At 46.5% G+C, this 13,483-nt stretch overlaps 1 protein-coding gene across 2 annotated transcripts in view; it reads left to right on the top strand.

The window, feature by feature from the left end:
- The window catches only part of Brinp2 (BMP/retinoic acid inducible neural specific 2), a 97,654-nt gene that overhangs the window by 63,464 nt on the left and 20,707 nt on the right, over positions 1 to 13,483 (top strand). For both annotated transcript variants that reach the window (XM_047521450.1, XM_047521449.1), the window contains 2 exons: positions 11,390 to 11,580; positions 12,686 to 12,894. In XM_047521450.1, coding sequence (XP_047377406.1) covers positions 11,390 to 11,580; positions 12,686 to 12,894 — 400 coding nt within the window. The remainder of the gene's footprint in view (positions 1 to 11,389; positions 11,581 to 12,685; positions 12,895 to 13,483) is intronic.

Below are 13,483 nucleotides of genomic sequence, written 5' to 3'. Positions count from 1 at the left end.
TTGATTTTATAGTTATAGTTTAAGATAAATCTTTAACAGTGACACGTGCTTCCCCTGCAGAGCATGGTGCATACACCATGACCCCGCAGCTTCCAGTCGAGGCTTCGAGACCAACAGTACTGCCTGTGTGGACCCCAAAAGCAAGAAGAGGGTCCCCCAAGAAGGCACGTTACTGAGCAGAGGAGGAATGGGAGAATGCTCACTGCGAGGAATCCTTACCCAACTGGGCGGTGCCAAGGAGCTGAGACGGCTTCACCGCGGAAATACGGCCGTGATAGAATCAAGACAGCATTAGGCAAAGTAGGCTAACTGCCGAGACAAATGGCCCCCATCTCGGTGACGTCATGGTACTCGTTGACATCTTCGTTTATGTCACACTCCAACATCGAGTAGTATTTATGAGAGAGAGAAGAAGACGTTGCTTCATGACCTCATCCAGGACAAGACTCCTTCGACCTGGTCACTCTGCCATCCCGTAAGTCCTCAGAGTCTCTTCCAGATCTTGGGTAGATAAGAAAAGAGACAGAGCATGAAGGATTTCATGGGGGGCATTTGGCTAGGCCAGAATCTTATTCCAGGGGCCCAAATTATGCCACGTGGCTACACATAAGTGCACAGAAAGCTGGGGGGAACTGTCCCTCTGTGAGCCCAGGAGGAAAACGGAAACAGCTTACTCAACAACTTCCCAGTCTCTGTCACGAAGAGTGGAAAGCAAGAAAAGAGTGAAACACAAAGCCCTCAGTTTAAGCTAAAAATGTCAACTTCAGTGACACAGGACGGAGAGGGCCGCCTTGACTGATTCTTATGGGGACCAAAAAAATTCTGAGACTGAAAAGAAATATGGAGTACTGGTTGACCGTAAAATTACTGTTAGCCGAGACTATTTTTATCTTTAAATAAAAGCAAATACAACATCGAAGTGTGTTAATAAAGGAAATATGGACAGTAGAAACAGCAGAGACTGTCTTCACCTTTTATGTAGCTGAATATCCCTGACTAAGATACTTACGAGAGCTCAGCTATCAAATAGGGCTGAAGCTGTCTTGTGTATCATGGAGCTATTACCACACTCACGCATATGGAGAAAAACAAAATTCAGTAGCTTAGAAGGATGATTTATTCTTACCACACATGTGTTGTGTTAGCTGCCCTTCAGACTGGAGGTCTGCAAGAAGGCCATTAGGTCTTTCTTCTGTGCTTATTCTGGGCCCAGGCTGAAGGAGCAGCACCTACAGTAGCTGGGAGAAGCAATTCCCAGTGAGGGCAGAGGTGGCGGCGGGAGAGTGGAAACATGCAGTGCCCCTTAATTTATCAGCTCAGAATTGGCACACTGTCACTTCTGCACTCATTGCTTTGTCCATAACGAAGTCACACAACCATGCCAATATATATGGGGCTGAGAACCGAGTACCATCCATTTAAGTGAGTGATCCTGCAAAGTCACCTGTTAAGAGCTTTCTAATGCAGGCAAGAATGATGACCCAATCTACCATCCTGACGTCCGCAAGACCGTGGTGATGATCTAAATATATATAAAACAGCCAGTCCCATTCCTGGAAACACAGGGGTTGAGTACAAACTTGATCATGATAATGGCCGTAATGATGATGATCAGATGCATTCAGATCTCATATCCTAGTGTACCCTCCGGGGCTCAGAATATATCAACCGGATGGTGGTCAATTTTGGTTGCTGTCTTTAAAAAGAAATACACTGACAAGCAGATAGAGTTGAATGTGAGAACCTAGAGAGCTGGAAACTCATGGAGGACCTAAAAGGAGTCCAGAGAAGTGTGGCCCCTATGAAAATGAATGCACCTAAGTCCCAGAAGGCCTATCGCACAGTCAGAAGAGTGAACTCGTGGCGTAATGGAAGCCGAGGAGTCTAGGGGAATTCTCCTGGGGTGGAATGGGTAATGGGAAGCCTACGAGAAAATCTGATGGGCCTGGGCTGAACCAATGCAAGAGCGACCGGAGGAGCAGAGTGCTGAGGAGTCTTTTCCTCCACAGAGAACAGATGAGCTCCAGGGGAGCAGGTAGAGCGGTCAGGGCAGAGCTGGGGCCTCTGCTGGAAAAGTCCATCTTGGCTCCCGCTTCAGCTCCTCCTGTCTCACAGAGTCACTGGTCCTTCACTGCAATGTGTGCATTGCATTTCATGTTGATTCTAGAAACCCGCCACGTCCAGTGTCCTCTCCAAGTCCCCATGCCCCACCAGGGCAGTGTGAGACTCGCCAGACGCCCATCTCCTCCTCCCCCTTCAGCTTGACTCTCCCCTCCCCATTTCTCCCAATCAGCCTTAATTAAACTGTTTGAAAGCTGCAGCTTGATTTTAATTAGAGCAAAATTGAAAAGATTAGAATGAAATTGGCCAATCATTGTTTACGGGCCGTTGTTTGAGAACACAGCAGGGCTGCTAAATTACCTCCATGCCAGGATTCTTGAGCTCTTGCAGACAGTGGAAAGGACAGGGCACCAGGGCCAGGGGAGGGCTGGCCTCATTTCTGCTTTTAGGCCTTCAAGAGTCGTAGGGGCCCAGATATCCTTTCACCAAATGACTCCCGGCCAGAGGTCTTCCTGCCTGTGGATCCTTCCTATGCACAGCGGAAACAAGGCCAAAGACCTGGGAAGTAGGACAAATGTGGACAAAAGTAGGACAGTGGTCCCTGGCTTGAGCACAGGTCACAGTTCATTGATAACCTGACCTGGATGCCAGTCAACCTCTACCACTTATTAGCGGGGACTTGGGACAAGTCACTTCTCTCAGTTTCTCTGTCCCTTCATTTGTTACCCTGTAAGAGTTTAGTAGTCGATTAATTAAATTTCTTCTTTCTCTTTTCTAAGGTCCTTGTATAGTTAAAATAGTTGAGCATGTGTAAAATTGTTTGCAAATTTTTAAAAACCTTAAAGAATGCACTCACCAATATAAGAGATTATGGTTTTTATTATCATTTCTTTTTATAGCTCAGATTAATCATGTCTGATTCATATAGCAGCAGAGGCTCTAATAGCCAAGTACATTACAGTAATCTGTTGTTGAGATAGGAATCTCCTGATGATGTGATGTGTGTAGAAATATTGCCTTCTGTACCGGAGCCAAAGCATGATAGATCCCTAAGATGTCCAGCTAGAAAATGCGAAGCCCTCTCAGCTGAGACGCTGAGGTAAATAACGGGCGACCTTCCATGCACGTGGAGGCTCTGACGGTTCCTGTTCTCAGGAGTTTTTCAAGATGAAAAATGCAAACCCTGTGAAAAAGAAACAATGGTAATGCCCCAGCTTGGTGCGATAGAGTCCTGGACATGAGGTACCTCAGAAGGAAGAAACAGCAAGAGAAGGCCTCTTTTTTCCTAGAGTTCTTTAGGAAAATCAGCACCGCAAAACACAGTCTCCTGTGTCAAATGGGAGAGTCTCAAACTGGCTGGGGAAGACAGCGCTCCAGGAGAACAGGAACACCAGGGTGTGTCCAGAATCAGTTGATGTGGGACACTTTCTTGTGGGTCGTTGGTTGATGGTTTCAGCTGACAAAGTAAAGTCATAGGAAAAAAAATGACAAGAAAACTATTCACGTCCCTGGCTGAAGGCTGATTCATCATTTTCTCCAAAGGCCTTAAATATTTTATTCAATAACTGATCCTGTATCTTCCTTCATTTTTCAAGGAAAACCAGCCATATTTTTTCTTATAAGCATGGTCCACACCAAAGTCACCTGTTTGGAGCCTGACGGCTCAGTCCCCTGCCCCACTGCAGTGCCTCTGAGCACCAAGGTTGGAGGGCTGTGCCCCCCAATAAAGAGATCACTGCAAATACAGCAGAAGATTAAAAAGCAGAGAGGGACGATATTCCTGGCCACAACGGCTCACTGGTTTTGTCGTTGCAGAGTGGCACGTGATGTGGGGCATGCTCCGGGGCTGTCTCAGGACTTCTCCTCAACCTCTCAGGGGGTCCCTGAGAAGAGCCGCCTGAGCGAGCTGGCGAAGATTGCCTGTCGCTGCTGGAAGTAGCATTGATTCCCTCCCCAGTAAACTCAGCCTGGAGTCTAACTCAGGAGGAACAAATGGCTCCTAGTCACTGGATCGGATGGCACCAAGTCTGCAGGGGTGCCGTGGTGGGCTGGGTGGGGAGAGTCGAGTGCCCAGGATAGCGGGGTCATGACTTTCCAAGTGGTGACTACATTGCTGGCCTTGAAATGCGCCCGAACGGTCTACCCCACAGAGGTGGGAAGATTAAATATTTGTTAGAAAGTCGGTAATAGAGTCATCGGCTGTCAGCACGAGGTCTCTGCCCAGCCACCCACATGGTGGGCTGCGTGTCGGTTCTTCTGGATTTAGCCTCAGTGAAGTATGGTTTGCATTTAAAGATCTGTCCATCTTCTGTCTGTCTGTCTCTATGTCTCTATCATCTATTTTTGAACACTCCCTTCGGGCTCTGCAGGAAGAGAGAACATCTTCCTGGGGGCTGGATCGATGTTCTCAGTTTACAAGCCAGAAACGCTTGGGGAAGCAGACCTGGGGGGGCAGACCCCGCTGAGCTCCCTCTGAGTCCTTCACCTCCAGGAGCTGAGAGCCTGCAGGGGGGTCTTGCAGGCAGGTTTCTGGTTGACCTTGAGTAACACGTAGAACACGGTGCCGCAGGGTGACTGGTGACGTGGAGGCATCACTTTTTATTGGCATTTTTTGAATCAGGAACTCCTCATCGCTGTTTGGTGTTCTCATTAGGGACTCCCTTTGTGTTCAGACCCAGAGCTGACCCGGTCCCAAAGCCCCACGGCAGCTCCTGAGGCTGAGGTCTGGCACGGTTGTGGTTCGACCCTCCTATTGCAGAATCCCCCTTGGATTCTGGTGAGACCCTTAAATCCTGCACAACCAGAAACATCATTTATTGGAATCTGGACCCTTAGTGTTAAGTGGTCCGGGATAAAGGTAATTATGATCCCCTCAGAACATGCCTCTATCTTTATCTGTCTAATCTGTATGTCTGTCAGTCTCTGGCTGATTGAAGACACTGGATTATACCTTCCCATCTGGATCTTACCTTTCTTAGACTTTGTCTTCATTGCTAATAATGATTTCATGGGTAGGTTAGCCCTTTGAAAGAAATGGGTATCATTCACTCAGTGCTAACCTAAAATATGCTGGAGGAACACTGGAAATGGACTAAACTTCGGTTAGTGACAGCTGTCCAGGCCACAGAAGCACCCTCCTGAAGTGCCGTGTGAACACGTGTTCCAGGCCAAGTCATCCTGAAGAGCTGTTTACCCTTTGGCTCAACCTGTGTGCCCTTTATATAATGGTCTCTGCTGTTCTAAAGGCACTTTCCATAGGGACTACCGTGCTGTTTGAAATGTTTGCTTTTTCAGCCTGTTTACTGTGTAACAAACACAGTGGGAGAAGATTTTAGGAGAAATGGCTAAATTGAAATGGAGATTTACTTGATGTCTTAATTGAAACAAAGATGATGGCTTAATTGAAGCAGTGTGTGTTAATATAATTGATATATAGAAAACATTCTTTTCTTAGGAAAAAAAAGAGCCTTGATTATTTTATTACTGGAAAAAACTGCTAAATGAAAAATCGGAAATGAACACTTATTCTCTGAATAGCTCAGGCTGCCTTCCAGTATTGCCTTCTGAGGTTTTCAGATGCTGGAAAGAACCAGGTTAATACATTCTGTAAGCACATTTTTACCACTTTCTGGCTCAAACTCCATTCACAGATGTTTCCCTATTATTTTGATTCAATGAAGGGCCTCAAAGGGCAGGGAAGAAACTTATTAGAGTAGAAGAGAAAAGCACTGGAGTCTCAGAATCTAAACCTTTCTATGGTTTCTGCCTTGTGTCTAATTCTGAGTTGATACCTATTTTGGTCAGTTTTCCATTACTATAAGAAAATATAGGAGGTTGGCTACTTTATAAAGAAAAGAAGTTTATTTAGCTAACAGCTCTGGAGATTTAAGTACATGGCACTAGAATCAGTTCATGTCTGGACAGAGTCTCCTTGGCTGCATCTGTGGTGGATGATATCATGGTGGAAGTGTGTACAACAAGGAGAGATCACATGGTGAGACAGGAAGTCAGAGTCAAGAGGAAGGACCAGGCTTATTCTTTTATAACTACCTTCTCATGAGGACAAACTGGAGTTGCATGAGAACTACCTTAATCCCTTCTGAGGGCAGCATTCCCATGACCTGTCTCTTCGCCTCTTCAAGGTCCTACACTTCTTGATTGCTACACTGAGGACCAAGTGTCCAACACGAACCTTTAGGGCCAACCCACACTCTCACCTTAGCAACACTCCACCATATCTTACTGGGGAAGCAGAATTTGCTTGGAGGTTTTGTTCGTTAGTTGGGTTTTGTAAACATAAACCCTCTTATGCATTCTTTTGAATTCTTTCTCCAATTAAATTCTCTGATGAAACTCTTCAAATATAGTCCCTATTCTTATGCAGTCTTTCTCCAGTGAAACTCTCCCCACACACCCACCCCCCCACACACACGCACACACATGCACACACGCGCACACATACACGCACATATGCACAAACATGCACACACACACATGCACACAAACATGCACATGTGCACATGATGCACACATGCACACATATTCATGCACACATGCACACACATACACACACATATACACACACAGTTCCACTCACACTCACGATATCATGATTGCCCTTTTGAGTTTCACAGGCAGAGGTCAGATACGGATTGTAGTGGTCAAACCTGTTCTGGAGAAAGACAGCCTGTGTTCAAATCTTGAAACTGTCCCCTTCTGCCTGTTACCTACTGGGCAAATTGATGTATTTGTGCCTCAGTCACATCATCCATAAGATGAGGATAATTGTATTTCCCTCATTATAGGAATATTTTATTAGCTAATCCTTATAAGATGCTTGGAATGCCTATCACATAGTATGAATTCATTAAATGTTAGCCATTACTTTTTATTCTTTGCTCATAAAGTGCTTCCTAAGACGCTATCATTCATTTTTCTAGGTCATTTGTTATTCTGTGTTATGATTCCTGAGCAGCTGTGGAAGCTGGATTCCTCCCATGATGCTCTGTGTATGAGCTTGATTGTTTTTGGGCAGTCTCAATTCCTCCTCCTGTAAATGGGCATGTGACCTTGAATCCAAAATCCACTTGAATCCAAAAATGTTTTGCCGTAGTACAAATATCGCACTGTGGTTTGAATATCTAATACATTCATGTTTTGTGTTTTGTATAGATAAATGGAATGATCTGGATAATAAAACTATTTTTGTTAAAAGGTAGTAAACATTTAAAAACAATTAGCATGTAATGAAGTGCTTAACTTCAGCTCCATGGAGGGACATGTCGTTGCAGAAAGAGCAGAATGGTGTTGACCTCAGCTGCTGACACTGGGCTTTAAGTTGAACTTTCCCACTTGCTGTGAGACTTCATCCAAGTCACTTAGTCTGCCTGGGTTTTAGGTGCTGCTGATGTCACCATTATCATGCTAGTTGGTTGGTTTTTGTAAACATAAGCTCTTTCTATGAATTCTATCTGGTACCAACTGGTTATGTTGCAAACTGCTTGTCTTCTGTTTCATGGTTTTCTTGTAACCAAAGAGCATTGGAATTGAACTTCTCATCCAGCATACATGTCAGCACCTGGGTGTGCTGCAGGTGGATCACAGGCAGGCGAATGCATTAGCCCCTCAGTCCTTGGGGCAAAGACTGGGGTCACAGAACTTCTTCACTGACCTCTAGTCTGGTCCATCACTCCAATGCTTCCACAATAATGTGGAAAAGATGGGCAAATACTATTGAATGTTTGCTCCTAGTAGTTGTGCAACATCAGACAAATTACTTAGCTTTCTGAACTTCAATTTCCTGATTTAAGTGAGATGCATTCCAAACTACTGGTTTGAATAAAATATGTTGACTTTCCAAGTCTGATGTCAAACTGAGCAAGCGTGAAAAACTCTTCAGACTGTTGCTTCCTTTGGTGCTCTTTAACACAGTGAGTGTGGCAGTAATGACTGTCAGACCCAGGGCAGAGGAATGCAGGTATCGATCAACCGCATCTGGGTGTGAAGCACAGCAGAGTCTGACCAAGTGATTCTTCTTCACTCTCTGGGCTTCCCACGTGGACAGTGGACAGGCATCGGAAGTTGTCCGTGTCTGCTGAAAAAAACACAAGAGGACTCAGGCAGTGGAAGAGGATAAAATGTAAGCACATGCCTGCAGTGCCTTGGTTTCTATATTTAAAATGCACAATATTATACCTAGTTCATTCTTATAAGTCAAACCTAATTTTCTCATTGATAGGTGTACACATTTAGAATGCTTTACTTCATTTCAGATCAATCACTGATTGGTTGTTGCCTTCATAAATTCTCATTCTCATCCTGTAACTGCTTTTTTTTTTTTAAATCAATTTATCAATAATTTGCAGACAACTAGAGGATCAGAAAAACCCTGACATCAAATAAGTGATGTGAAGGATCTCTCATTTGATCATGCCACCAAACCATGTTGGACATCTATTATTGCCCTACTGTTAGGACCTGTACACTGTTCTATTACTGGAGAGGGAGCTACATGGGACAAAAAGTCCCTTGGGCAGTTTAAATTCTAAAGGAGATAAAGGGGTAGGAATGGGTGGCGTCATGGGCGGTAAGTGCGCAGAGCAGCACCCACAGAAGGAGCCGGGAGGGTGCCCTTGGGGTAGGGGAGTGAGGGATGCTTCTCAGAAAAGGAAAATGCTGGGCGGTCCTAAGGGACGTCACTGAGCTAGCTGTGCCACTGCCACTTTTTATTTATTACATTTAATTAAAGTGAGGTCCACCTCTACAGCAAGTGGCCTTTCCTTTCAGGGAGAGACCTTGACTGTCTTAAGAAATGATGGAAGATGGAAGAATGCTTCCTTCCGCCTTAAAATCTCAAAAACGGATACGATAGAAATGGTTAGTTAATGAGGTCTCGGTGTGGCCTGTCCCAGGGCAGGGGGACCAGGTCTGATGACCCCGAGGGCTTTTTGTGGCTGACTCTTTGCTGGTTTTTAGTGTCCTGGTTCTGTGACTCATCCATGTAATGATCCGCTAGCCAATGAGAGGCGGCGAGTTCCCATCCAGTCAATTGGAACCGAGATTGGGCACGTGCTCTTTACCCTGCTGCGGGACTCCGGAGAGAAAATGCTTTTGACAGATACCCTGTACTTTAATTAAAGTTTAGCATTTCCTGCACAAAAGAAATAACTGATAATATGTTATTACCAACTTGCCTGCTTAGATAAATAAAGCCACACAGCAAGGATTTTTACAGACTTTGTTAGAGCCAGAATTATTAGTCACCTGTTTCTCTTTGCCTCCCTGTGAAATTCGGCTCCCGCTCCTCCTCGCCATGGGCCTCTCGAGTTAGACGTGGGGAGACTCTACAACCTCAAAATGGCATGGGCTTTCCTTTGTTCTTTTTTAATTCTTTTGTTTTTCTGCAGTCCCATTGTTGAGCTCCATGGCTTTGGACGGAAGGTTAGGCCCTGGCTTAGCACTGTTATTAGGGCAGAGCCAGGGTGGCCAAGGAGGTCGCCACTGCACCTTTGGTGGCTTCCTAAGGCAGCACAGGCAGTGGTCCTTACAAAGATTATCTGGGAGACGGTGCAAAACTCTTTCCCCACGAACGAATGTGATCCTTTAAATTTCATTCCAAGACCAAGATTCCCCTTAGAAATCTTTTCCCCTCAGAATGCAAACATTTTAGCGAGGAACAAAGCATGAAGATTAAAATCTGGAGGACACTGGAGAGGAACTTGGCCGTCTCTGGAATAGGGCTTCTCAACATAGGGGCCTCACGATCCCTTTCAGTGTCCTGGTGACATCTGCACTGAAGGCACACAAGCAGAAGTGAATGAACGCTGACATCTTAATGACAGTCAAACGGAAGGACACTGTGGTCATGTGCCCTTCATCATGACATCCACGCCCCTCCACACACACCACGGGCACGTGCTAGCTTCACCTAAGAATGTCCTCAAAGCAGGCACATGTATTAGCTTTGGGCAATCATGACCTTGAGCTCATGTCTTTTTAGCATTGTATTTGATAAAGAGGGAAACACACATAAGACACCTCCCAGGCTGTTGATGAGCGATGGTGGACTCAGGGAAAATACACATGAGTTGCAGGATGATCTAGCAAATTCTTTCATGGAACCCCATTTTTCTCAAAAGCACAACCAACAATCTATGGTTATTCAGACTTGAGTGGTTGTCAGACATATTCTCACACACACACACACACACACACACACAATAGAAGTAAGCCAGCTTCTTTAAAGAACATTGACAGTATTTGTTACCAATGATGAAATTTAAGCTTTCAACTGAAAATTAGAATTTCGGAAAACTTGCATTTGTCATTGTGAGCTTGACAGGTTCCTAATATTTAAAGACTCTTCTGATGAGATTGGTGCTAATATTAACTAATGTGATGTTTTGATGTTGTATAATGAAAAGTGTCAAAATGTGGAAGATCTACATAACTCAGTGATCTGATATGTTCAAGATGACCAATGCTACTGTTCTATAATCATGCAGGGTTAAAAGGTCCATTCAAAGCACAATAGAGAACACGGGATTTTAACGTGGCAGTATGAAAGTGTGCTGATGTGGTTGGAGCTAACCTTCAAGAAACTTCCATTGTTTAATTTAAGTGTGGTCCTAAGGACAAAATCCTCACCAAATAGACGTAGAAGCAAGACCAGCAGTGCAGCCTCTTCACTAAGCCAGATGTGAAAGACATTTACAAAGAAGCAAAGCATGCTGCTCTTCTTGTTAAAAAATTTTTGGTCTCAGAACTTCCTGTTACTGTCATAAAATACCTTATTTATGTGTTTGTGATGGGTTTACCACTGTTATCTTCAAATGAAACAATACATACATTTTGCTCAGTTTTAATTTCCGAAATGGTAACTATCCAGAGAGAAAGGCCACACAAACAGATCTGGGCTACAGGATCAACTCAGAAAAGTGAGAAGGGGATCTGAGACCAGGAAGCTGGAGAGCTGTGGCTCTAGATCAGCCTTCCTGATTTCACCAGTGAGTGACTGAGGCCTCTGTGGGTGAGGTGGCTCATCTGAAGTGGGACATTGTGACCATGTATGCATTTCCTGCTACCCCACACAGCTGCATGCTACCTTCTGTGATGAGTCATCAGTTACTTTCCAATAGAATACCAGGTGGAAGAGGCGCTGAGACAGGGCTTTCTCAAAGCCTGGGAATGACAGGCCAGGCCCGGGCTCTGTGTGTCCCCACCTGGGGAAACCAGGGCTGCGAGTGAGGCCGGGGGTGACCACGTGGTCTGTGTGCCTCTTGTTCTGAGACTCCGTGAGCTTTTCCTTACCCCGTGGCTTTTCCTCCAGGGAGTTTGCCCGTTGGAAAGTGAACAATCTGGCTCTAGAACGGAAGGACTTCTTCAGTCTGCCTTTGCCTCTTGCCCCAGAGTTTGTCCGGAACATCCGCCTCCTGGGAAGGAGACCCAACCTGCAACAGGTTACGGAAAACCTGATTAAAAAGTACGGCACTCATTTCTTACTTTCCGCCACCCTTGGAGGTAAGCAGCATCTCCAGCCCCAGCTAACGGGTTGCCCGAGTGCTGAAAATAGCTTTATGACCTATTGAATGGAGCTCCAACGGTCTTTTTTCCTTCCTGGCCTATTATTTCCTGAGAAATTCTTTCTGGTGCATTGGAGAACAGTGTATTCTCTTGGAATCCAAATTTACCCCAGAACATTTCTATTTGCTTAAAAGCATCCTCCTGAGAGGGGGGTGCGGGGTAAGGAGGTCAGGGGACGGCTGGCTCCTACTAAGCACATACCAGCAGGGGGCGCTCCCAGTTTTCTTTTGACGGAGCCATCTGAATATTAGCCATTTCCTAATATTTGCTGTGGCTGCAAATGTCAGACCCATCGGCTAAGAAGTAGATGTCGGTTGAGTCCCTGACCCCTGTTTCCTCTCTATAAAGCATGGTAACCAGCCGACCCAATTCCAACAAGCTTCTGGGTTGGGGAGCCATCCCCTGGTTGGGGTGAGTGTGAAGGTGGGGATAGTGATGTGACTGGGACCTGGGCAGAATGGAAAGCTCTGCAGAGGCAGAGTCCTCTCCGCCCTGGGAAGAAGAAAGCAGGATCCATTATCACATTCAGCTCGCCATCCATGGGATGGACAAAGAGAAGGTCCCCTGGGTTCAGGCCAGCTGCCGGCATGGGGTGGTATGCAGCGTTTGATGGGCGCAGAGGTGGTCTTTCAAGCCTTCTGCCCTTTCTGAGGGAGCAGAAACGGCCCTGGTGACCTCTCATAAACACCTTGAGAGAGAAGGAGAACCGCTCTTCCCCTGGAGGTAGGCTGCCTGAGACGCAGATCAATAGAGGACGTTAAAGGGCTAAGCTGGGGCGAGGGGCTGAGCTTTGGGGGCCTTAAAGAACTGAGGAGAAGGAGGGCCGCTGGGCGGTGAGGCCTGGACCCTGCGGCGCAGTCCAAGGCGACTGCTTTCAAGCTGGGAGGGATGGGGAAGAGGTCCGCAGCGGGGGCACGTCCCTCCCAGCCGCCGCCGCCCTGGCCAAGGGTTTCCTGTTCTTATTGGTAAGGATTCAGGAGCCAGAGGCCTCACCAATGAACCCATGTTTTTCTTTTCTTCTTCTTCTTTTGTTTGGTTATAGGAGAAGAGTCCCTGACCATTTTTGTGGACAAGCGGAAACTGAGCAGAAAGACAGAGACGGCAGGAGGTGGGCCTGTGGTCGGGGGCGGCGGGAACAGCTCGGCCGTGTCCCTGGAGACCCTGCACCAGTTGGCAGCCTCTTACTTCATTGACAGAGAGAGCACTCTGCGCCGGCTGCACCACATCCAGATAGCCACAGGGGCCATCAAGGTAACAGCCCGAGGGAGCCCGGGAGGCCGGAGCCCTGAGCAGCTCCCGGTCAGCCAGGCCTGACGGGTCAAGGCCCCAAAGCAGCTGCTGATGGGGTCTCAGCCGGTCCTCAGGCGGGGTGGGTCGTTCATCCCACGGCGAACATTCCTGGGGTACCTGCTCTGAGGTGGGCTCCAGCCAGGGGACTGTGGAAGGTAGATAAGGTCCCTCCTCCCACAGAGGTTGCCTTCTGCGAGAGGATGAGGTCATGAGCGAAACAAAGTGGTTTCCAATAAAGATATGAGGAAAAGACGGTCATCAGGTGGACAGGTCCTGGAGTGCCGGGGGGGAGCAGCTAATGCCAGTTAGATTGGTCAGGAAGGACACTTGGAGGTTTAGGCTTTGAGGCTGATTGAATAATAAGAACCCAACTGTGTGTAGCACTGAGGGAGGAGTGTTTGTGCAGAGCAGCGAGCACTAAGGTCCTGAGGCAGGAACCAGTTTGGTGCCTTGTTAAAGCACAGAGAAGCCTGTTGTGACTCTAAAGAGGTGACCAAGAAACACTCTGATACAAGAAGAGGTTCAGACTGCAGCTAGATCACATGGCCAT

Source organism: Sciurus carolinensis, chromosome 12 (genome assembly GCF_902686445.1).
Source record: "Sciurus carolinensis chromosome 12, mSciCar1.2, whole genome shotgun sequence".
Taxonomy (NCBI): Eukaryota; Metazoa; Chordata; class Mammalia; order Rodentia; family Sciuridae; genus Sciurus; species Sciurus carolinensis.
This window is presented reverse-complemented; position numbering and strand designations above follow the sequence as displayed.